The following is a 26825-nucleotide window of genomic DNA, read 5'->3' on the forward strand; positions in this document are numbered from 1 at the left end:
CCGGCGCGTTAAGGCCGCCCGCTCCTAAGGTACATCCTCTTGATTTCATGTTATTTTGATTATTATTGTTTTAGGATAATTAGTAATATATGATAGTTAGGGTTTTATGATAGTTATTGATTTATGATAGTTAGTGATTTAGGATAGTTAAGTTAGTAAATTTGTTTGTGATTTACATAGGTAGTTTTTAGGTTTGAGGTTAGGATTTTGGGTTTAGGGATTGATTATATATTTATTATTTAGTTTATAGTTAGTTATTTAGTTAGGAATTTTGGGTATAGATACTAGTTTACAAATATCGGTATTTACTAGTGCGTGATACGTCGATTTTGATGATTTCACGAAGTTTCGTCAAATGCTTATATTCCTAGAAGTTGTTTATGTTATTAGTGCGTGATATGTCTGTTAATTTTACTTTTGAATATATACATGTGCTTTCATATTGCATAAAGTAGTTCAAATTTTGCAATGCTACATAACGTTAATTTAAATTTTGTTAATTTGAATACTCTAAGGCTTTGTTTATCAATTTGTAACGGGATGGGCCTTCTCACGCAGCACCCGTTGTACCCCATTCTTGAGGTGGAGTACGACGACCAGCACCGAGCATACATCTTGAGTGACAACGACGCAGAGGTGGCCTTGCCTACTTTGAGGCTCCGCACGCACATCAGGGCGCATCAGTGGGACGAGCGTTATGCGCTGTACATACGGTGTGTCGGCTTTCTCGAGCTTGCCCGTGTTGTCAACCACGGTCTTTCATCCCTTGACCGAGCACTACTTACTGCAGTTGTAGATAGGTGCGAGTGCATTCTTTGTATGTAAACTTTCTTGTAATAAATTTGAGGCAACTAATAGTCGTTTTATTCTTATAACAGGTGGAGGCCTGAGACCCACACGTTCCACCTACCGTGTGGCGAGATGACCTTGACCATGCAGGACGTGAAGGCTATTTTAGACCTTCGGTTGGGGGGACTTTCAGTGACAGGGATAGTTGACAACGATCACTGGAGGGAGCTGGTGGCTCAGTTTACTGGCTTTCTTCCACCGGACGACGAGGCTTCCAAGAAAAATAAGTGAGTAATTCAAGCCTATTTAATACTTGCATTGCTTTCCTACAGCCATCGGGTCTCATTTTCTTTGGTCAATTTTAGAAAAACTTCTGGTATTTCGTTGTCCTGGATCACGGAGAGCTTTGATTACTTGGATCCACGGGCTGAGGAGGCTTAGATCGACAGGTTCGCTCGAGTGTGGCTTTGGCACTTTCTTGGTGCTTTTCTCTTCTCAGACGTCTCGGGCAACACCATCAGCTGGATCTTCCTTGACATACTACGCCAGCCATAGGAGAATATAGCGGCGTACAGCTGGGCAGCGTAGTCCTGACATGGACGTATCGATAGCTATGCGTTGCCTGCCGTCGCACCTCAGGATATGCGAACCTTGGGAGTTGCTCCTACCTACTCCAGGTTTGATGTTGAGAACTATAGCCCGTTGAGAGGTCCCTTAATAATAGTTTATCGGTAAGTACTTCAGTTCAATATATTTTTCGAGGTAGTTACATATGATGAGATTATTAATGGCTAATTCATTATCGTGTTCAATGCAGCGATGGAACAGGCAGGATACACTCCCTACAACTATTTATATCTGGACGGAAGCAGAGTTAGTTAGAGAGAATGCGAGGCGTAAGTACAGGGAGTACACGAACGGTCTCGACGTCCTAACACAGCACCATGTTACGCTCTCTTTACTATCATATCCGTGTCTTGTTCGATGTACACTATATCACAATCTAACTCAATTACGAAATTTTCAGGTGTATTGGTGTCCTTGGGATGCTCCGGAGCTCCAGTACTATCTCAGTCCTGTCACTAGGGACGAGTCAGACGAGTATCGCTGCGACGTCCCTCTTATTTTCTTCCATGTGGTCGAGATTCACTTGCCCATCAGAGTCTGCAGACAGTCTGAAAGAATGACAGGCTGCCCACCACTGCTTTACTCCACCAACCAAGAATTGCACGGGTGTATTATCGATTAATAACAAAGCTATAATTCAGATGTGTGTGTGGTACAACTAACTTTGTTTTGTTGTAGGTATGACCGCAGGAAGAGGTACAAGACCAAGGATTGGCGCGTGACACAGCACGCACATCCATTTATGGTAGAACAGGGTACGACATCTGGTCCATGAGGGTCCTCCACATGACCAGCACACCTTCGACGAGTACCTGCGGTGGCTTCATAGGTCTACGAGGACACATATCAAGCCCCCGTACACTGAGGAGCCAATTGACGAGAACTTGGAGGAAGATGTCATCGAAGATGTGTACGACGTTACCACTAGGGAGGACACACAGCTACAGAGAGCCCCGCTTCAAAGATATATGGTAAGATACTTGAATGATACAATTTATTATTCTTTTAGTATTAAGTATGTGTACTAAAACTGTCCAACCGTGTTTCTATACCTAGGCGACACAATTGTCAAGGCTATCCAACGAAGCAGCGTTTCGGCTTCACGAGTCTAGAGGGCAGAGGCTAGGCGTTCTCGCGGCTTTTGTGGAGGTAAACATAAACTTGTCTGTTCCGAAAATATTTGTTCAGTGTATATGCGTTTGTGAAATACACTAACTTTAACGTCTATTTATGCAGAAGGTGAAGAAGAGCTACAGGAAGCTAGCTCAGAAGCTGAACTGCATGGACACTCCTTATGAGGAACCGTCACTCCCGGCGTGGTCGGGTGGCACATCTTCAGCCTCTTTGAGGACACCAGCCGGCTCTTCTTAGCAGATTACAGGTGCCACTTCCGTGGTGCGTACACCACCACATCATAGCGCTGGGAAGGACCCTGCAACCGAGGATGACGATGACGACGACAACAACCCCCCAGGCTTCCGCAGACAGCATGACCAGTGGGACGATTGGGCGCAGGACGAGATCGGCATGTCTCAGCTAGGTGGTGCACCACTTGGTACCCAAAGAGCCTTATAGGTACTAACAAAGGTAGTTTCTTTAAATAAGTATGCTCCATGAACTAACGATCATAAAGAATTATAAGTAATCATGCGTATCATATACTTATAGGGTACGAGCCATACGCACCGTCGACGCGACCATACCGACGTTGCATACACTCTCAATGTGTTGCCAATAAATCCGAAGAGACCCCGTCCGAGAGATCCTTACACTTCTGGGTCTTATTTTGTTAGGTCAAACGAATATTGGTGTCTGAAACTTACAGGGTTATTTAGTTATGTTATGTCAAACAATGAAAATGTTATGTGGTCAACTTGCGCACGGACTTTATTTATTTGCTTCATATTCGTTTCTATGCGTCGCGGCAGGCGTCGCGGCAGCACTGCCGGCGAGATTTAGCAGCTAGTTCGGGAACCGACAGTCCCGCCGTATCTCGATGCCGGTGGCCGGCGTCTTGCGCGAGGGGTCGAGGAAGCTGGGGTCCATGGTCCATGGTCGCGTCGCCGCCGATCCTACAATATGGGGCCAAAAAGCCCAAGAAATAAGCCCCCTTAAAAAATATTCGTTTCAATCCAATCCAATTTTTCGTCAAGCACTACTTAGAATAACTCCCACTATCGTCCAGGTACCGCCGGGCGGGCGGCAGGCGCGGCTGTCAGGCGGGCTTGCTGCTCGGGCAGGCGGGACTGGCCGCGGAGTTTTATTTGGCTCTGCCGCACCATGGATCAAAGTGCAGCACTGCCGCGCCAAGCTCGGTGGTGCGGCAGGCCCTGCCCCGTCAACGGTCAGCGATTCCGGTCGCCGCCACGTCAGCCCTCTGCCGTGCCACCATGCATGGCGCGGCACAGGCATTTGGCCGCGCTAGGGCAATAGACACGGCCAAAAGTGTTAGTTTTTTTTAAAAAAACGACCATGTTAGATTTAGAATTAGTTTTTAAAAAGTGTTAAAATTAAAAAAAAATCCCTTGGGCTTGGCTTAACCAACCGGAGCCGGAGTCCCCACACCGTAACGCGGTTGGGGCGCCCTGGAAACACGAAACCTGTAGCTTGCTGCTTGCGTGACTGATCTACCGGCAGCCGGCGCTCCACCGACGGCCAAGGGCCAACTAGGCTGTTTGTGCGTCTTTAGCTCGGTGCACTACTGCCATTCTATTTTTCGGATATTAGTAGTTTATTTAAGGAACGGATTGCTTTTGTTCAGTTGCCGTGGACCATGCTGGTCGTCCCGTCCGTCCGCCCTGTACTGACACATGGGCCCAGAAACGTGGTCGTCCTGCACTGCTGCCTATTTCCCTTTCTTTTTTCGAAGTCACCTGGCTCAGGGTTCTCTCTCCTCTTCCCCCAACGATTTTTTTTTTATTTTTAACACTTCTTATAAACTAATTTTAAATCTAACACTATTTTTTTAAACTAACACTTTTGCCCACGTTTATTTCCATGGCGCGATGAAACGTCTGTGCCGCGCGATGCATGGTGGCGCGGCGAGAGAGATGACGTGGCGACGACCGGGGCGTTGACCGGTGACGTGGCAGGGTCTGTCGCGCCACCGATCTTGGCACGTCAGTGCCATGCCACGGCCCACGGCGCGGCAGGACCTAGACGCAGACAGAAGCTGACCAGCCTCAATTCCAATTGAACGGGGGTTGTTGTCGGTGCTGTAAACAATTATAAGTGCTGCCGCGACGTATTAAAACGAATATGAAGCAAATAAATGGAGTCTGTGCACACGTTGACAAGTTGCCACATAATATTTTCATTGGTTCGACATAACCAACTAAGGGGGTGTTTGGCATGGCTCTGGAGCTGAACTCCAGCAACTCCAGCTAATTTTCCAGCCAAACACCCCAACTCCAAAACTCCATGGAGCTGCCAACTCTATGGAGCTGTAGTGCAAATGGAGGTGGAGTTTTGGAGCACCTCTTTTGCAGCTCCGACTCCACCTAGAGCTGCCTCCACCTAGAGCTCTGACTCCAACTAGAACTGGCTCCACCTGGAGTTCTGGAGTTGAGCAGCTCCACCTAGAGTTGGAGCCATGCCAAACAGGGCCTAAGTCTGCAAGTTTCGGACGACAATATTCGTTCGACATAACCAACTAAGTCCTAGGAGTGTAAGGATCCCTCGGACGCCTTTGTCTCTTCGGATTTATAGGCAACGCATTAGGAGTGTAACCAACGTCGGTATGGTCGCGTTGTTGGTGCGTACGGCTCGTACCCTATAAGTATATGATATGCACGATTACTTATAATCTTTATGATCGTTAGTTCATGGAGCCTACGTATTTAAAGAAACTAACTTTGTTAGTACCTATGAGGCTCCTTGGGTACCAAGCGGGGCACCACCTAGCTGAGACATATCGACCTCGTCCTGCTACCAAGGGTCCCGCAGGTGGTGTTGTATGCGGAAGCCCGGGGGTCGTCATCGTTGTCGTTGTCGTCGTTGTTTGCAGGGTCTTTCCCAGCGCTATAATATGGTGGTGTACGCACAGCAGAAGCGACACCTGTCACCGGCTGAGAAGAGATGACTGGTGTCTTCAAAGAGCCAGAAGACATGTCACCCGACCGCGCCAGGTAATCGGGTTCCACCCAAGGAGTGTCCATGCAGCTCAACTTCTGAGCTAGCTTCCTACAGCTCCGCTTCACCTTCTGCATGAATAGACATTAAAGTTAGTGTATTTCTCAAACGCATATGCACTAAAGAAACATTTTTAGAACGGATAAGTTTATGTTTACCTCCACAAAAGCCTCAAGAACGCCTGACCCCTGCCCTCTAGACTCGTAAAGCCGAAACGCTGCTTCGTTGGATAGCATTGACAATTGTGTCGCCTGGGTACAGAAATGCGGTTGGACAGTTTTAGTACACATACTTAATACCAAATGGTTAACAAATTGTACCATTCGAGTATCTTACCACGTATCTTTGAAGTGGGTCTCTATGTAGTTGTGTGTCGTCCCTAATGGCAACGTCGTACACATATTCGATCACATCTTCCTCGTCAATCGCCTCCTCAGTGTACGGGGGCTTGATATGTGTCCTCGTAGATCTATGAAGCTGTAACACCTCGGTGTTAAGCGTGCATTACCATTTCATCCCATGAGCATAATCGTCATCACCTCATGCATAAGCATCATTCATGCATTTCATTTCGAAAGAAATGAAGTATCATTTCATGTGATGCTTAAGTGATTGAAATTCATTTATGGTTCAAACAATGTGAAATGCCATGCTCATGTTTGGATGCCATGATTACTTATTTTTATCACTAAATTAACTTGGAAATATTTAGGATGCAATTTGGAGCAAAGTTCATATTCAAAGTTTTGCCAAATTATGCTTTTAAAATAATTCTCCAAAATTAGGGTTTTGAATTAATATCGATTTTATTTTGTAATTCAAAATCTATTTGGAATTTTACTTTAGTCATAAAAGCAAAATTGTAGATCTTGAAAAATGGAACAACTTTCATTTTTACACCAACTTTTGAAACTGCTTTGAAATAGTTCAAAATTTCATTTGAATGAAAAAGGATTTGAAAAGAATTTGAAAAAGAACATTTTTCATTAAATGGGCCGCAGCCTCGCTTTCGGCCCAGCCGCTCAGGCCTGCCCGGCCTGCCTCCGTGCCGCTCCCCTGCTCCCGCGCGCCGTGCCCGGCCGCCGTGCATGCGCCCGGCCGCGCCAGGGCGCGCCCGGCCGCGTGGCCGCCATGCGCCGGCAAAGCACGCCACGCGGCAACACCAGCCTGCCGTCCCGACTAGGCCGCGCTGCCTTTAAGGCTCGGCCGATCGCACCCGAGCACCGCACTCGCCCCTCCCTTTTTGCTCTCTCCTCTGCCAACGCAAGCAGCAGCCGCAGCAGCGCTCGCTCCTTCACGTGCCATCGCTGGTGTAGCCGTTCCGGCCACGCCTGACCACCGGAGCCCTCTACGTCTTCGCCACGCCTTCGCCCCGGTCTCGCGCAGCTCGTGCTCGTCACCGTTCGGCGTGGTAAGGCCCAAGCCGGCCGCTATTGCTCGCCGGAGCACGGCCGAGCACACTGGAGAGCTCTGCTTCCGTGGAAACCCCCTCTCCGCTCCACCTCTCGCCTTCCTTTCTCGCGCGTTAGCACCACCGTGCCCTCGCGAACCTCGTGCGCGCCTCCCTGTGCCTTGCTGTGGCCAGGAAGTGCCCGCACGCTGGCATGCTATGCCGCCGCTCCGCCATTGCCGTCGGCAAGCCTCGCTCTAGTGAACCGCCCCTCCATATTCACCTCTATCCGGCGCGGTTTGACGTGGGGAGCACGTTGGTGCCCTCCGTTTCGCCGGGAACCTCGCCGTCGGTGAGAACCGACCGGTCAACGACGGCCCTGCCTCGGCTCCGGCTGACACGTGGGTCTGGCTTGACCGCGGGTCCCGCCTGGCAGCCCCTCTGGGTGGACTGCACCGGGTGCACCTAGCGGTTCTGGGTTGGGGGAATTTCAGTGTTAAAGAAAATGATTTCAGAAATTGATTTACAAAGCTTGTAAAATGTATATCTCCAGTTATATTGCTCCAAAAATGGTGAAACAAATTTTGCTGTGCTTCTTGTCACCAGATCTACATGATAAAAATATTTCATGTCATTCTTGAGATACTTTTCTGTGGAGTTTTATTTAATCATTAAAATTGCTATTTTCTTGAGAAAGTCATAATAAATCATAGAAAGCTCAGAAAAATATGATTCCAAGTTTGTTACTATTCTTGTGTAATGTACTTCCTATGAAAAATATATTCCATGCATGTCCTATAGAAAAATTATGAGGTGTAGTTCAAGTGCCTTTAATGGCTGATTTTTGTTATTTTTGCTAGAGAGCAAAAGTTGTATAAAACATGCATGTGATAATTTTTGTACAGTTATTATTTACTATTTAGAACCTAGGAAAAATACTAAATCTGTTGTTTGACACTTTTCATAATACAAAGTATTTTCATGCTCATAATTAGGTCCAAGCTTGTCATTTTTGTGTAGGCTATTCCACTTATGCAAATGCCATAAAAATCTAATGGTAGACTACTTAGGGTAGTACTGTGCTATGGTAATTTTCTAAGATTTTTCTAAGCTATAAAATAGATGTTGCTATTCAAACCTATTATTAATTAGGGTTTAATCAAATGTTGCTTTGTGCATGATTAAGAAATTAGTGAAGCTTTGGTGTATCTTTGAAGCATTTAATGAGATGTGTTGACTTAGCATATTAGTAGTAGTAGAGAATGCAGTAGATGACATGTGCTTGTAGTACATGTTCTTGGATGATGTTGACTACCTTGCATTCAAGCATATTCATTGTGTTCATTTCATCCGATGCACCTTTTGCATAAGCACTTACGCACCTGCATCATACAGGATCGCAAACCGAGAACCCAGTCGTCATACCCGAGGAGCCCGAGGAGTAGCTCGAGGTGCAGCCGTAGGAAGTGACCAAAGCAGACGAGGAGAACGTTGAGGAACTTCCGGAGTGCCCCGATCACCGCCCGAGCTCCTTCGAGTGAGGCAAGCCCCGGAGCATTTTTCTCCCCGGTTTGCAATTATTAATTAAATGCTTTACTTTAATTGATGCATTACGTTCAGGAGTTGTTTGCAACCGTTGCTGCATTATACCTTGTCTACCTTTGTTATACTATATCCTTGTTACCCTGGTATCCGTAGTCGAGTCAATGCTTAGCTGGCTTAGACCGGTAGAAGTCGGGTGATTTCCTATCACCTGCGAGCTATAGGTGGTTACCTAGATCTGCTTGGATAACTATGTAGTCATGGTATAACTAAGTGTTAATTTGAAGTTGAGACCGGACGGAGACTTACAGAGTTTTGGACTGTAGTGCTTTCCGTCTATGTCGATTAAGGACCGACCGTTGTTGGGCCTCAGGTCATGTTGAATGTATGTCTTACATTTAGCTGGCCGAATAAAGTACCTTTCGATCGCAAAGCTGGGAGATTATTCGGGCCGAGTAGATTGCCCGCAGCGCACTGTACCAGAGCAGGTGTGGTAGGACACAGGGGCGCGATGATAAGACCAAAGGGTAGTCGGTCGACCCCCGGGTACATGTGGTTCCTAGCAAACTCAAGATTTTCCTAGATAGTTGACTCGGTGACCGATACCTCACTTTAGCGGGTGAGTGAGGTTTGTATAAGGAATAAATCACCAGCTGGTTAGGAATCGATTCGAATCGCCATCGCTCCTGGATAGTGAGCACTTGACTTGAGTGACTTCATCGTAATAATGTTGATGGAACACTTGGACAGTTATAATGAATATGACATTATAGAAGTTGTTAATGATCATTGGTTATCATTATTTGCTTAATCACATGCTTGCTCTAGTATAGGTGCAAATGTAGTCGACAGGTTAATAATAATTAACTTGACAATAATGCTTTTGGAAAGGTTCTTGAAATGCTAAAAATGTCTTTTTTTGCAAATGAGTCAGCTACCCTACTATAAAGCCCTTCATAATCCTTGGTGTCACTTTATTTTCGGTTATGTCGGGTAAGTCTAGCTGAGTACCTTCTCGTACTCAGGGTTTTATTCCCACTTGTTGCAGATGGGCAGATGTATTACGGCTACTGTATCAACTGCCTTTATCCTACGATGGGTGATGCTTAGGACCATGGGCATGGTCATTCCTTACGTCTCGTCTGATACTTTTGTTGGAGATGATCATTAGCTGGCACTGTATTTGAACTCCATGTGAGTGTATGTGGTTTTGAACAAATGGCTTCCGCTACTTTTATTCGAACTCATTTTGTAATAACTATGTTTAAACTCTGATGTACCGGTGATGCGAACTTTTATGTAAAATGTGATGGTGACCGCTAAACTTATTACGATCTTGGCTGGTATGTGAGTTGGTTTGAAATCCTTCATGATTTCACGGACTACCGGGTTATACGGGCTTAAGTTTGCTAAATCGTCTGCTCTGGTGGGTGATTTTCTTACTTAATTTCGTATAATTGGTCGGTTCTGTTACAGAAGCCACCGCAGGTACTTGTCAAAGGTGTGTTGGTCGTGTGGGGGACCCGCATGGACCGGCTGTCGGTCCCTGGTCTGCCAGAACTGGATGTACACGTTGTGTGTCACGTGCCAATCCTTGGTCTTGTACCTCTTCCTGCGGTTATACCTGCAACAAAACGATTGTTAGTTGTACCATACACACCTCTGAATTATAGCTTTGTTATTAATCGATAACGCACCTGTGCAATTCTTGGTTGGTGGAGTAAAACGGTGGTGGGTAGCCTGTCATTCTTCCAAACTGCCTACAAACCCTGATGGGCAAGTGAATCTCGACCACGTGGAAGAAAAATAAGAGGGACGTTGCAGCGATACTCGTTTGACTCATCCCTAGTGACATGACTCAAATAGTCCTAGAGCTCCAGAGCATCCCAAGGACACTAATGCACCTAAACATTTCGTAATTGAGTTAGGTTGTGATATAGTGTACATCGAACAAGACACATGTAGGATAGTAAAGAGAGCATAACCTGGTGTTGTGTCAGGACGTCGAGATAGTCTGTGTAGTCCCTGTACTTATGCCTCGCATTCCCTCTAACTAACTCTGCTTACATCTAGATATACAGAGCTATAGAGAGTGTATCCTGCCGTTCCAATGTTGCATTGAACACGATAATGAATGTCATTAATAATTTTATCATATGTAACTGCCTTGAAAAATATAGTGAACCGAAGTAATTATAGAGAAACCAGTAACAAGGGGCCTCCCAACGGGCCATCGTTCCCAACACCAAACCTGGAGTAGGTAGGGGCAACCTCCAAGGTTCTCATGCCCTGAGGTGCGACGGTAGACAACGCATAGCTGCCGATACGTCCATGCCAGGACTGCGCTGCCCCAGCTGTATGCCGCTATGTTATCCCACGGCTAGCGTAGTATGTTAAGAAAGATCCAGCTGATGGTGTTGCCAGAGGAGTCTGGGAATAGGAAAGCACCAATGAAGTGCTAGAGCCACACTCTAGCGAACCTGTCGATCTGAGCCTCATCAGCATGTGGGTCCAAGTAATCAAAGCACTCTGTGATCCACGACAACGAAACACCAGAACTTTCCCTGAAATTCACCAAAGAAAATGAGACCCGATGGCTGCAGAAAAGCAATGCAAGTATTAAATAGGCTTGAATTGCTCACTTATTTTTCTTGGAAACCTCATCGTCCGGTGGAAGAAAACCAGTGAACTGAGCCACCAGCTCCCTCCAGTGATCGTTGTCAACTATATCTGTCACTGAAAGTCCCCCCAACTGAAGGACAAAGATAGCCTTCACGTCCTGCATGGTCAAGGTCATCTCGCTACAAGGTAGGTGGAACGTGTGGGTCTCAGGCCTCCACCTGTTATAAGAATAGAACGACTGTTAGTTACCTCAAATTTGTTATAAGAATGTTTACGTAAAATGAAGGCACTCGTACCTATCTACAGCTGCAGTAAGTAGTGCTGGGTCAAGGAGCGGAAGACCGTAGTTGACAACACAGACAAGCTCGAGGAAGCAGTCATGCCATATGTACGGCGCGTAACGCTCGTCCCACCGGTGCGTCTTACTGATCTTAAGGTTGGGGATTGGTACCGAATTTGGGTAATTTGCATTCCTAGGGTTTGGATTTGGGCAAAAACTGGGGTTTAGTGTTAAAGTTGATTCGACTCCCCTCCTTCTCGGTGCTTAAGCGAAACCCTATATTCTGATTTGGCTTAAAGAACTTTGAATCGGACAAATCCGAGGCTATTTAGATCTTAACCAAACACTAATTAGGTCTTAGGGTTCAAGAATTAGGCTAAGCGACTTCTCGGATACCAATTGTTAGAACTTATACTTAGATAAGATCTTAATTAACCTAATTACAGGAACGCCTAAACCAAAATTAGCACTTAATTAGGACTTCAATCAATCTTACTCGCTGCCGGCGTGCGTCGTCGTTGTGGTGGCGTGCGGACGCGGCGGGCGCAGCGGGGGGCCGCGGGCGTGGCGCGCTGGGTGGCATGCGGCCGGCGACAGGCGTGCGGGCGGCGTGCGATAGGCACGGCGGCGGGTAGGCAGACAGAGGGAGGGTAGCGACTCGCGGGTGATATTTACCCGGGGCTGCCGCGCCGTGGGCCGTGGCGCGGCAGACCCTGCCATGTTACCGGTCAACGCCTCGGTCGTCGCCACGCTATCCCCCTCGCTGCGCCACCATGCGTGGCGTGGCACAGGCGTTTCGCCGCGCCATGAAAATAGGCGCAAGCAAAAGTGTTAGTTTTGAAAAAAAATAATGTTAGATTTAAAATTAGTTTAAAAAAATGTTAAAAATAAAAAAATCCCCCCAGCGCCATGCAATGCAAGGCTGCACCATGCCATGCTGGTCCGGAAAGCAACGTGGCGAGCCTCGAGAGAGAGGCTACTATATATTTCTGCGAGTTCTGTACTGCTCCTGTAGCTGTAGCCTGGATAGGCTTCAACGAACAGGAACAGGGATGGGACAAAAAGAATCGCAAAAAAATAAAGATGGAACAAAAAGAAGTGAAGTATAAGGTCATCCGCAACAGTCCTAGCTAATTGCTAGCTAGGAGCCATCCACCTCAGCACTAAATAGCTAGCAGTCCATGCAACTATCTATATAGTGCTAGCTATTTGTTATTTTTAGTACTTTCATGCACAGAGAGAGAATGGATGTACTGTGAAGATTATTTTTGTGTCTCTCTATATGGAGAATAACACTAAACATCTCATCTCAATATAACCAACTGGTAGCAACCATGAAAACATGGACAAGCTTTTGAACACAACAATAAAATAAAATGTCCATATGTTACTACATGATGAACTGATAAACATGACTCAAGCCATTTCATTACATGACCAACTAAAGATAAGCAACCATGACAACCAAAGGTTTTAAACATGGAAATAAAATAGAATGTCCATACGTTACTACATAATGCACTAATTGATAACAATGACTCTAGCCATACATGTTTATTTCAGGCCACAAAAGCAAACTGAACAGCTAACTGCATCGTTGAGGAAGAAGCACCAAAATCCAAAAGTCAACCTCCATGATAGCCTGCTAGAAATGCCAATCAACCTCATACCAATGATTCTGGAAAAAAGAAAACAAGCAGTAAGTTAGCTTACTCAATATAATTAACAGTGCCAATAAGAAAAAGAAATTCATGACAGATCTTACATGAGGTTATTAGCAAAAAAATACTAGTGGGTAGCCCTATGACCAAAACACTGCCAAATGTGCTCAATTAAATCATCTTTAAGTTGAGTGTGGACAGAGTGAGCATGGATAGCAGAATTTCTACGTCGAACATCATTGAAGCATGGGTTACTGTTTGTGGCCTTTTGCACTTCAGGAGGAAGGACAATTGATTCTCTAGGAATTGCATTCAAATCAATAGACTCCTTAGCCATTTCTCCCTCATCTTCCACTATCATGTTGTGGAGAATAACACAAGCTTTCATGATCAGTCCAATAATCCTTATGCTCCAAGATCGTGCTGGACGACGCACAATGTTGAAGCGAGCTTGCAGAACGCCAAAAGCACGCTCCACATCTTTCCTCGCACCTTCTTGTTCTGCTGCATACACCTTGTGCTTGTCTAGTTGAGGTGAATTTATAGACTTCACAAAGGCTGCCCATTCTGGGTAAATTTCATCGGCTAGGTAATAACCAGTGTTGTATTGCCTACCATTGACAGAATACTGAACCCAAGGAGCTTCACCCTTTATCGCCTCAAGAAACAAAGGGGACTGATTAAGCACGTTGATGTCATTATTAGGCCCAGCAACACCAAAGAATGCATGCCAAATATGGAGGTCATGTGAAGCTATCGCTTCAAGGATCATGGTTGGGAATCCATAGCGACCAGTGGTATATTGCCCCTTCCATGCTGTTGGACAATTTTTCCATCGCCAATGCATGCAGTCAATACTACCCAACATTCCAGGGAATCCACGAGACTCTCCAACTTGGAGCAGACGCTCCATGTCTTCAGCTGTAGGACGTCGAAGGTACTTGGAGCCGAAAACTTCAACCACCCCTTGCACAAATTTTTCTAAGCACTCAAGGGCAGTGCTCTCTGCAACCTTTAAGTACTCATCAAGCATGTCAGCTGCAGTCCCATATGCAAGCATACGGATTGCTGCTGTGCACTTTTTGCAGTGGTGAAAGCCCCGGTCGTTTTTTTGTTGCTGCTTGAATGTCAATGAATTTCTTCAAGTCTTCATCTAAACTAACATCATCATCGCTGACTCTACCTTTACCATTGCGTTTTTCTTAGCTTGTTGTGTCCCCATAGGACGTTCCAATTCTCCTACAGCTTCTGGTGTCCTTGAGGTGCCAATTGCCTCATCTTCACCATCCAAACTCCTTTTATTTGGGTTTTCAAGTTCTTCCAAAACTGCATGCCACTTGGGTTCATCACGAAGAATCTTCCAGCAGTGCTCAACTGTGAATGTGAATGGTCCTTCCTTATAGTCATCCAAATAAAACTGCTTAGCCATGTCTTTTAGCTGCTCATCTGAATATCCACTAAGATAAATTGAGGTAGCCTTCTTCCAACTTCCACAGAAAAATGCCACCTATCTCTTAATTTTTGTCCAACGATCTTTGAGATGTTTCACCTCTCTTTTTCGGTTTGTAGGTGTAGTCTTATTGTAGTGTCCATGTACATCACCCCAATACTTCTCATTTTTCTTGCAATTCCCATTGATTGGGTCATTTGAGTGGATCAACCATGCACTGACCTGAATTTAGGATACATGATTAGTTGTAGGTTCATATATTTGTGTAGCTACAAAAAGAAAGTGAGTGATACAATTTTACTTACTAGCCTCACGTCCTCATCTGGATCAAATACAAGGCGCTTTGCAGTCCTGCCATCATTTCCATCATCTAAGTTGATGATGGTTTTGCCTTTCGATCTCTTTTTAGAATTTTGGTTTCCCGAGTCATTTTTTGGTGGTGCTAATTGGGATTCCTTTCCCATAGGTGGCCATGGTGCCGAAACATGAGGAAAGAATGGTTGTCCAGATTGTAAAATGCTCATAAAACCACCAGGTGGATAGTAATCCATACCACTGAAAAATCAAGCAACCCATATTGTTAGTTCTAATGAAACTAATATAGCTAGTGAACTAACTGTTTCTGAACATTACTTCTAATAAAACTAATATAGCTAGTGAACTAACTGTTTCTGAACATAATAAAATGACAACTAGTGCAGCAAGAAAATTACATAGAAAAAAATAAAACTTACCAATTTGTGGATGTGGCTGCTGAAGATGTGGCTTGTGGCAAAGGTCCAGGCCACCATGCTGCAGAGTCATGCCATTCGGCCATTAGTTTAGACAAACACTTTATCAAGAAATCAAGATAAACTTCCACTAAATATCTAAAAAATCAATAAGTAGCAGGAGTGACTTCATTGATTTTTTTTCTAGCTTACTACTATGCATCTAGCTAAATATAGAAACCAAGAGCGAACTCGATTACCTGATGGACCTCCTATATTTGGAATAGAAGAACCACCACCAAGAAGTGCAGGATCATGCGTAGGCACTTGAATAGCAGAAGCAGGGGTGGATCCCGCGGATCCCATCTGAGCAGATCTAGTCTGGTGTGGTGGCAGGGCCATCTCTCGCTTCCGGCGGCTCATCACCAGCAGCGACAAGGATCTCGCGGGCCGGAACTGAATCGAAAGAGTCAAGCATAGGAGCTGGATTGTGGAATAAGATAGATGGGAAGATATGACAGAAAAGAAGAGGAACAGACCTTGCTTTTGACGCCTCCAGAACTAAATCGGAAGAGCAAGGGTGGGAGAAGGTGGATTGTGGAGGGATTTTCGCGCGCGGTGGACGGATTTTCGCGCGCAGTGACGCGGGAGAGAAAATGGATTCGCGCGCAGCGGATGGGGAAGAAGGATTCCCGCGCAGGGGACGGGGGAGGAGAGGGTTGCGCACAGCGGATCTGAAAACGCTTGAAGAATAGCTAGCAGATGGCGATGAAGCTGACGATTTGGCGCATCGTCGCGCGTGCGAGCTGAGCGACGAGCAAGTCGCTGGCTCGAATATTTTTGCATCTTCTCTTTTCTCCACATAGAATACATGCTGAGCTGTACACTCAGATAGCTAGCTGACTCAGCACCATTGCGGACGCCCTAAACGAACCTCCCGGGGATGTCACGTTGGCACGCCGCCATATAAAATTCGTGCATCCCTTCAAATAAAATTGCAACACCTCACCTGACCTGCAAATCCATATTGTCATTGCTCAAGCAACTACTACTCCTGCTACCTGTGTGCTAAGGGCACTCACAATGCAGACTCTACCATAGAGTCTAAGTCTATTTATTACTCTTCTATTTATTATACTTTGCTGATGTGGCAGTCTATTTATTGAAGAGAGAGGGAGAAAAACTAGACTCTAAGTCTTATTTAGACTCCAAGTCTATGATATCTTCGAGGTAATAAATGACTTAGACTCTATGGTAGAGTCTGCATTGTGAGTGCCCTAATAATGCCACCGCTGCCGTCCAATCTCGTCAGCATCTGGATTTATTTATTTATTTTATTTTTATTTTTCTGTTGTCTTTTTCGAGCGAATCATGCCCCCTCGGAGAAGCAGGATCAGCGAGGGTCGCTGTCTGGCAGGGCCCGCGGGCCGATCGATGCCCCCACGACCATTCCCCTAGATCGCCGCCTCCACCCGCTCCAATTTGAAAAACCGCCCTCCTCGCCTTTCCTCCCTCCCGGAGAACCGAACCTCTCTGGTCTCTCTGCCTCTGCTCTGGCCTTTGGGGTCTCGCGCTCGCAACTCCTCGGGCGGCGCGCCTCGCCACTCGCCATGGCCTCCTCTTCTTCCTCTTCCGAGGTGAGGGCCGCGAGCAGGAGGATCGTCGATTACCTCAACGACGGCGAGGAGCTCGGGGCCGAGAGGGCGGCGGTGGAGACGCCGCCGTGCTCCCCTGCGGCGGCGACTGCGACTGCGGTTGCGGTTGCGGTTGCGGTGGGAGAACCCGCGAGGTCGTTGGCGCTGCCCAGGTTCAGGTGGCCGCGGCTAGTCAGGCGCAGGCTCCGGAGGAAGGGAGGCGGCGACAAGGGGAAGGAGGAGATCGTGGTGGAGAAGGGCGACGACCTCCCTGTGGCGCCGGCCGTGTCGACCTCAGGTGCGTGTTGCGTGACCTCAGGGTGTCAGAAGGTGCGATTGTTTAGCGAAATCTTAGTTAGACATTGGGCTGCAAATAGAACCGAGCCTGTTGTTTGTTTGAGCTTTGAAGAGCATGCGATGCTTTGGCAAGGATTCTGCTGTAAAATCCACAAACAAACAGGTGTGTGTCTTGTCAGAATTGAGCAGAGAGCGCCCCCTTCCACCTAGAGATCAGCAGATTTTCTTGTTCTGCTCTGCATGTACTTGGCTTTTATTCTATAGTCGAGATGAACATGAGCGTAATCAACCAAGCCTCTGTCTGGCCTCTGCTCTGTACTACTTCCAGGATGCGAATCATCAGCGGGGAGCGACAAGAGGCATTCCGACCTCGGCGTCGGGCTAAGCCTGGTGTTCCTCCTGGCGAAGACATCCGACGAGTTCAACAAGATGGTCAAGGTGCGCGCGGAGATGGAGGCGCTCCTGAAAGAGATCAGAGACGAGGTTCGGATCCAGAGCGGCCGCGGCGGCACCGGCACCGACGGCACCGACGGCCACGACGACGCGCCGAAAGACCGCAACCGCGAGTCCACCACGTCGAGCTGCGTCACTACCGACGGCAACGAGGTCCAGAGCGCGAGCGCGAGCGCTCGCATGGAGTACCAGGCCGCCTCGTCTGGCGTGGAGCTCGCGGGCTACGAGAAGTCGTTGTCGTCCGGGGATGGTGCAGGTTGCTGTGCGAGGATGGACGTGCTTGAAGAGGAGTTCCACGCCGAGATGGAGCTGCTTCAGGTTAACTACGGCTCAGAGACACCGTCATTTCTGCCTGACCCTGAAGAAGAAGAGGAACACTATTCCGAGGTACCATGGTCCTCTGATCTTGCATTCATTCCGACTTGACTGAAAATGCGAAATGTCCCTGATTTGGGCCAACATTTGACATTTCAGCCGTACGACGAGATGGGCGACTACCGGAATGGAATTGATGGCGATTCAGGGGCAGTTGTTGAGGAGGATGAAGATGACGATAATGATCATGATGATAACGCTGAGTACAACGGAGTTTCTGCCGTACAGCTGGAGAGAAGGCTCCACGAGCTTCTCCATGAAAGAAACCGGGACCGGATTGAGGAGCTGGATGCCGCGCTGCGGCGTGCGGAGCAGAAGCTCGTTGAGAAGGAAATGGAGGTGTCCTTGTGGAAGGACACGGCTAAGTTTGCGTTGAGACAGGACCAGGAGTTGCAGTGAGCATCAAAGTTCTCCCGGACCTTGTTTACGTCACCTCCAAATTCCAAGTTTTTTCACTCTCTCTTCATCACATCAATTTTTTGACGTATGTATGGAGCATTAAATGTAGGTAAAAAAATAACTAATTACACAGTTTGGTTGTAAATCACGAGACGAATCTTTTGAGCCTAGTTAATCCATGATCGGATAAAGTTTGTCAAATACAAACGAAACGTACTATAATATCCAGATTGAAAAAAGTTACAATCTAAACAAGGCCCCGCTCTCTTTCAGTCGTACAACTCTTGCGCACGATTCGTCAGCTGTACATGGTCACAGCCGAAGGAGAATTTTGGGCAAACAAGCAGCCCGTTCGGCTGGTCAGGTCCCTGTTCCAGCTTATTTCAGCTTGTTCTCCAAACCTGACCATGGCGAACTGCAGAATGGATCTCTGTGGAAGATATAGTGAACCTGTTCATACCAAAGTTTAGTGCTAGTAGATCTCCAGAGAATGTTTTGGGTTCCGGTAAAATCAGTACTAGAATACTGTGTAAGTTAGCCTGACTGGTGTACGGATCCATATAGGAGGCATGTTCGCTTCTCTTATAATCCGTCTTTTCAGCTTATAATCCGTCTTTTCAGCTTATTTTTTCAATTGGAACAATATTTTTCTTTCACAACAAATCAGCCGAAACAGTGTTTCGGCTTATTTTTTCAGCGAAGCGAACGGGGCCTTACTGCATGTTTCTGCATGCGCATGACACTTCGCTGAAAAGCCAGGCTGATAAGTTCAAACGATCAGAAGTTCTCATGTGTGTGTTTTAAAAATTGTGCACAAATGTAAACACATCTAGCCTAATAACTAGGGATGAAAACGGTACGGATATTTTCCGACCGTATTTGAAACCGAATCTGTTTAGAGGGGTTGAGATCTGTCCGTATCCGAGTCCGGATATCCAACATCCGATACCGTATCCGTATCCGAATACTTAAATCGCATATTTATGATGTCGATATCCAATCGTATCCTATCCGACATAGTTGACACTATCCGTATTCGAATCCGAATCCGGACAAAAATATGAAAACAAATGTAATATCGGTGATATCCGTCCGTACCCACCTGAATAGGCATGATTTAACACTGTAACTATGGCATTTATTATACCTAAATAGGCAAGATTTAACTGCATCAATGTGATTCAGGCTCCTGATTAAGGGGGGACATGCTCCCTTTTCTACCCTACTGAAATTGTCTGAAAGAATCAATTCCTTACATTTGTGAAGCCAGATTTTCAAATTTTGGCTGTGCTTATTACAACCTGTATTTTTTTTAGTTCAACATTACATATTTTGTCCTTGAGGTTATGACATATATTAGAATGTATCCTAGAAAAAAAAATAAAAAGTACTTTTAATACTATATACCTACACATATTTCTTTTATGTTTCCAAAACTCACAACAAGTTGACTAAATAAAGTTAGTAAATTAACGCCGAGCTAGAACGGCAACGTAGCCGGAATGAGATCCTCTGCAGTCGGACAAATCGACTGTTCTCTACGGTCAAGCATCTGAGCCGTCCGTTTCAGATCCAACCGCGAGCCCACAAAACACCAGAACCAAACTAGTCTTGGAAGCCTGCAGCCGGCCCATCTCAGCCCAGGCACGTGAAGGATACCCGGGCGACTCGTACCAGTCCTGGACTCCGCCGTTGCAGCCAAAATCGTCGCAACCGTAGCCGGCGTCGACGGGCGCGGCCATGGCGGACTCCTCCTCCTCGTTGATCTCGTCACGCCGTCGACGCCGCTCACAGGGACCTTGGCGAACGTGGCGGCGGCGGCAAGGGCGCCCCCGGCAGCGCTGACAACCATGGAGCCGAAGACGAGCACCTTGACGTCGGCCTCGTCCTTGGCGGAGAGCACGTCGCCGGAGGCTGGCATGTCGAAGGTCGTGGCGTCCCTGCACGCGGCCTCGCACGACAGCGCGGCGACGAGGCCAGCGGCGCGGCAGTCCATCAGCGCCGCGAGCGCGATGGCGACGGGCGCGGAAGCCGCGGCCACCGCGGTCTCGTCATTGGAGCCCTGCGTCAGCGCGGCGGCAAGGTCGAGCGAATTCGCTAGGCACGCGGCTGTGGCAGCGGTGACATCGCTTCCCACAACACCGCACGCACGCATGATGGTTGTCACGACACCGCATGCACGAAGCAGCTTGCGAGGTCACGGACGAAGAAGACATGCGCATCTCACCGACGAGCAGGGCCTGAGCACCCATGGGCAGGCACACTGCACACGTCCGGCAGTTGCGTGGGCGGCGGGCAAGACGGAGTCCTCCGAGGCACCTGGATGGTCTAACACACGAGTTCGCGAGAGAGTAGCAGCTCGAGGTCAGTTACTCAGTTATGCACGAGAAAGACGGCGGTGGAGTTGAAGGACCGACAGTCGTCCATGGCGAGCTCGTGCGTGCGTGCGGTGTCGTGGGAAGCAATGTCACCGCTGCCACAGTCACCTGCCTAGCGAACTCTCTCGACCTGTCATGCGAGGCCGCACGCAGGGACACCACGACCTTCGACATGCTAGCCTCTGGCGATGGGCTTTCCGCCAAGGACGACGCCGACGTCGCCGCTGACATCAAGGTGCTCGTCTTCGGCTCCAAGCTTGTCGGCACTGCCGGGGGCGCCCTCGCCGCTACCGCCACGTTCGCCAAGGTGCCCGCCCTATCCCACAATCTCCTTATGAGCAGCGTCGACGGCGTTGACGAGATCTCTATACAGAAGAATATGACTGCCGCACAGGCTAGACAAAAGAGCTGTGCTGACAAAAGAAGAAAACCTATTGAGTTTGAAGTAGGTGATCATGTTTATTTGAAGGTATCCCCTATGAAAGGAGTCAAGCGTTTTGGAATTAAAAGGAAGCTTGAGCCTCGATATGTTGGACCCTACCGCATTATCGAGAAAAGTGGAAGAGTAGCATATAAGCTCAATCTACCACGTGAGATGGGAGCTATATTCCCGGTATTCCAAGTGTCTTCTTTAGCTAGGACACATGGAATACCGGGAATATAGCTCCCATCTCACGTGGTAGATTGAGCTTATATGCTACTCTTCCACTTTTCTCGATAATGCGGTAGGGTCCAACATATCGAGGCTCAAGCTTCCTTTTAATTCCAAAACGCTTGACTCCTTTCATAGGGGATACCTTCAAATAAACATGATCACCTACTTCAAACTCAATAGGTTTTCTTCTTTTGTTAGCATAGCTCTTTTGTCTAGCCTGTGCGGCAGTCATATTCTTCTGTATAGTTCGGACTTGCTCTTCGGCTTCTTTTACAAAGTCAATACCATAGAATCTTCTTTCCCTGGGTTCCACCTAGTTCAAAGGAGTTCTACACTTGCGGCCATAAAGAGCTTCAAAAGGAGCCATTTTGATACTCTCTTGATAACTGTTGTTATAAGAGAATTCAGCGAGAGGTAACCAGTCTTCCCAAGAGCCTTTGCAAGAGATAAGACAAGCTCTAAGCATATCTTCAAGAATTTGATTAACACGCTCAGTCTGTCCTGATGTTTGTGGATGATAGGCAGAACTGCGAATTAGATGAGTGCCAAGATTCTGATGTAAGCACTCCCAAAAGCGAGCCGTGAATTGTGGTCCTCGATCAGAAACAATGGATTTGGGCACACCATGGAGATGTACCACTTGTTGAAAATAAATCTCAGCATAATTGTGAGGGTGATAGGTAGACTTGACCAGAATAAAGTGAGCAGATTTAGTTAGACGATCTACGATAACCCAGATGGAATCACAACCCTTTTTGGTAGTGGGTAATCCAACAATAAAATCCATGCTAATTTCTTCCCACTTCCAGCCAGGAATAGAGAGTGGCTGCAATAGTCCGGGCCTTATGTGAATAGCCTTGACTCTGCAACAGTTATCACACCTTGCCACGTAAGCTGCAATTTCTTTCTTCATCTTGGTCCACCAATAATACAGCTTGAGATCTTGATACATTTTACTGCTACCAGGATGGATGGACAATTTAGAAGAATGGGCTTCAGCCATAATTTGATTTCTAAGTTCTTTGTCTTTGGGGACCACAAGCCTATCATTAAACCAGAGAATTCCCTTGTCATCGACCTTAAAGTGCTTGGTCTCTTTCTCTTTTATTTTCCGCTTGATGTGAAACACACCCACATCAGTCTTCTGGAGTTCGATAATTCGACTTCTAAGAGAGCAATCCACAGTGATATTATGGAGTACTACAGGATGAAGGAGGTGTGCCAGATGAAAGTCTTCACTAACCAAGGAATTGCAATGGGCCTTTCTGCTTAAGGCATCAGCAACCACATTTGCCTTACCAGGATGGTAGTGCACTTGAAGGTTATAGTCTTTGATCAATTCTAACCATCGCCGTTGACGCATGTTCAACTTGGGTTGAGTAAAGATGTACTTGAGGCTTTTATGGTCAGTATAGATGTTGCATACATTACCCAGCAAGTAATGTCTCCAAATCTTCAGGGCATGAACAACTGCGGCTAGTTCTAAGTCATGGGTAGGATAGTTGACTTCATGCTTTCCAAGCTAGCGTGAAGCATAAGCAATTACTCGGCTCTCCTGCATAAGAACACACCCCAGACCGGTGCCACATGCGTCACAGTAGACATCAAAAGGCTTCTCGATGTCAGGTTGTGCCAATACAGGAGCAGAGGTTAGTAAGGTCCGCAAAGTGTGGAAAGCCTCTTCACACTTCGGAGTCCACACAAACTTCTTATCCTTTTGCAGTAGTCGAGTCATGGGCTTGGCGATTTTTGAGAAATCCGGGATAAAGCGACGATAATAGCCAGCCAAACCCAAGAAACTTCGGACTTCAGTGACCGTAGTAGGTGCCTTCCACTCAAGGACTTCTTGCACCTTAGTAGGGTCAACCGAAATTCCATCACCAGATAACACATGACCTAGAAAAGGTATCTTGTTCAACCAGAACTCGCACTTGCTGAACTTAGCATAAAGCTGGTTGTCACGTAACCGAGTTAAAACAATTCTCAGATGTTCAGCATGCTCTTCTTCATTCTGAGAATATACAAGGATATCATTAATGAACACGACGACAAACTTGTCCAATTCCGGTATGAATACAGAATTCATCAGGTACATAAAGTGTGCCGGAGCATTTGTCAACCCAAATGACATGACGAGGTATTCGAACAAGCCATAACGAGTAGAGAAAGCTATCTTTGGTATATCTTCAGGATGAATTTTGATCTGATGGTAGCCAGACCTCAAATCGATCTTGGAGAATACCTTAGCTTTAGAGAGCTGATCAAATAGAATATCGATGCGAGGAAGAGGGTATTAGTTCTTGATAGTAATAGCGTTTAGGGGGCGATAATCCATGCACATGCGCAAAGATTCATCCTTCTTCTTCACAAATATAGCTGGACAACCCCAAGGAGAAGAACTAGGCCGAATCAACCCTTTCTTCAATAGCTCATTCAACTGACTCTTCAGCTCAGCCAACTCATTGGGCGGCATTCTATAGGGCCTTCAAGAAATAGGAGCCATACCCAGAATGAGTTCTATCTTGAATTCTACCTCATGGTCCGGAGGTAATCCAGGCAAGTCATCAGGAAAGACATCTGGAAACTCATAGACAACCGGTAGATCCTTAATGGCTTTGGCTAGGGTAGCATTGGCTGTATTGTGGATAGAGATATCACGAGGTAACTGCACTAGAAAACCCTTCTTATCCACAGGATCCCTCAACATTACCACACGAGTTGAGGTATCGATCAACACTCCATTCCCGCTCATCCACTTCATTCCTAGGATTATATCAATTCCTACCCCTGGTAGTACTACAAGATCCGTATGGAACTCTCGATCCCCAATCTCAATCTTTACATCTTTAACTACTTGGTTAGTCAGGATATTATTTCTAGCAGCACTAATACAATAACCACCCTTGACAATTGTAATCACATTCATCTTATGCATAGACGCAAAAGTAGAACTCATAAAGGAGTGCGAAGCACCCGAATCAAAGAGCACAACTGCAGGGTGATCATTAACAAGGAACTTACCAGCGGTGACCACTTCACCAGCAGGAATTTCCTCCACTGTAGTGTAGTGAATACACCCCTGACGGATGTTTCCTTGAGCATTCTTGGGAGGATAGGGACACTTATTAGCCCAATGACCAAGCTGGTTACAGTTCCAACATGGCCTGTTTGCTGGTGGTGCATTGGAGCTACCCTGCCCAGAGGTATTCTTTGGCAAGGAAATTGTATACCCCTTACGGAAACCGGTTTTAGCTTGGTTCTTCTTCTGAGGTGGGCGATACCGGACATTAGCATTGGGTGGACGATACGGGGTCTTAGATACCATTGGAGCCTTAGACTGAGAAGCACCAGCCTCAAAGTTTCTTTTACGGTTCTTGGAAGCAGCATAAATCTTGTCATTATTCTCCTGAGTCAGAGTGTCACTGATAAACTCATTGAAGGTGACACACTTGCAGTTGCCCATTGACTTCATCAGTTTTGGGGAAAGTCCCCTCTTGAAGCTAGCTATTCTCTTGGCGTCAGTATCGACGAACTCGGGAGTATACCTTGCTAGGTTGTTGAATGCCTGGAGGTACTCATTGAGACTCTTGTTGCCTTGGGTGAGCTTCATAAACTCAGTATGCTTAATGGCCATGAGACCAGGAGGGATAAAGTGTCCCCTGAAGGCTGCCTGGAACTGGTTCCAAATGATCTCAACGTTAGCAGGGAAGGTGGTCCTGTGATGGGTCCACCAGATGCTTGCAGGGCCTTGGAGCTGGTGTCCTGCATACGAAGCCTTCATGCCTTCAGTTAAACGGAGCAATCCAAACCTTTGCTCTATCGTGCTCAACCATTCATCTGCTTGTAAGGGTTCTTCTACCTCACGAAAGATAGGAGGTTTTGTGTCCATAAAGTCCTTAAAGCTGCTATACTGGTTCGGCTCGGGTCCCTGGCGGACATGCCGATCCTCACGGTTAGCCATCTGGCGCATAGCCTCAGCTAGCATGCGCTGACTTTCCACTACCGTTTGCATTAGCTCAGCTTGTGTGGGCGGTGGAGGAGGTGGTTGTTCCTCATCTCCCATGCTACGACCACGACGAATGTTATAAGCCATCTGCAAAAGGTATAGCCAATGAGCACTGACGATGTGGAAATTTTTTGTAGATGAATTATATAATTATGCCAAACTGATTCCATTGGAGAGAATGCATTTCTATAATCGATAGAGGCACAATCATTCATCACAATCACACAACTCATCAAGCGCATTAATTGACACATAAATGTGATGAACTTAACCAACAACGAGATCCATAGACCGCAAAGACGAAATTCAGCAAAAGCTCACATACGTGGAGCACAACATGTTCGATAGGTTACATCCAAGCCATAGTGGTTCCAAACTTACATCAAGGTAACATAGGGTTCGATATTACATCCCAAAGATTAACTTGATACAAAGCTACTTGTTCATGCATGAGGATCAACAAAAGACTAGATCTAGCGCATTAGCTAAGTAGTAAGCTAAACTACGCATCATCCTCGGAGTCAGTGTCGAAGATCTCTCCTCCATCTTCATCACTAGCAGGCTCTAACTCCTCATCTTCCTCCTCATTAGGTGGAATGTCCTTAGGTCCATTGACCTCCATGTCATCATCACCTTCAGCCATGATGACACCAGAACCCATCTCATCCTCATCGTCAGGTGGCAGGAGAGGGTGAAGTTGATTGTGTAACAGGTGGACCTCCTCATGGAGATTGTCATTGTACTCTTCAGCAACTGCCACTTGCTGCTCTAGCTCCATCTATCGCGCTCTCAACACATTCTCTTCGTGCCAGGCTTCATTCCGTTGGTTCATCATGTGAATCAACATACGTTCATAGTTGCGGTGAGCAACTGTCAACCTCTGAACCTCAAGGGTCTCTTGGTCCCTTTCCTGTGTTACTTGCTCCAAATGGTGCTGAGCCGCATTCCTCTCAGCAGTCACCCGGGCCAGCTCTGTCCTCAGCCTTTCCACCTCAGTAGGCTCAGGACGGGGCTCACGAGGAGCTAAACGGTGACGAGGCGCCCTGCCTCCAGCGGACTTGCGAGCAGTGCGTTTTGTGCGCGCCATCTGTAGCAAAAAGTTGCAACGTAAGGGGAGAATCATTTAAGGAATACAAAATTTAATTAGTCGGGACAATCAAATTTTAAGGGAGGGAGTAATGCAAGAATGCCATGTATGCTTGAACATGATGCATGCATGATCCGTACGTCCTCACAAACCTAGAAAAATTTAAAGGCTAGCGAAATATACGGTGGCATACATACGCTCTCTCATACACGGTAGCTAGTCGATCTACAACGATACGTTGTTAGTGTACCTGCAGAAAATTTCATTTCAATGTGGCAATTATAAAATGACAACAAGGTCTTGAAACATGTGAAACATTGCATTGCAACATAGGAGTGA

At 46.7% G+C, this 26825-nt stretch overlaps 1 protein-coding gene and 1 pseudogene across 1 annotated transcript; one reads left to right on the plus strand and one right to left on the minus strand.

The window, feature by feature from the left end:
- Positions 1-14076: 14076 nt before the first annotated feature.
- On the minus strand, positions 14077-15604 carry LOC136524358 (uncharacterized; annotated as a pseudogene).
- A 1102-nt stretch (positions 15605-16706) lies between these two features.
- On the plus strand, positions 16707-18926 carry LOC136522194 (protein POLAR-like 1). The gene is made up of 3 exons (XM_066515986.1): positions 16707-17134; positions 17462-17973; positions 18061-18926. Exons 1-3 carry the CDS (start codon positions 16813-16815, stop codon positions 18358-18360), a joined length of 1134 nt encoding a protein of 377 aa, XP_066372083.1. The 5' UTR covers positions 16707-16812; the 3' UTR covers positions 18361-18926.
- The last annotated feature ends 7899 nt before the right edge of the window (positions 18927-26825 follow it).

The sequence above is a fragment of the Miscanthus floridulus genome, chromosome 18, assembly GCF_019320115.1.
Source record: "Miscanthus floridulus cultivar M001 chromosome 18, ASM1932011v1, whole genome shotgun sequence".
NCBI lineage: Eukaryota > Viridiplantae > Streptophyta > Magnoliopsida > Poales > Poaceae > Miscanthus > Miscanthus floridulus.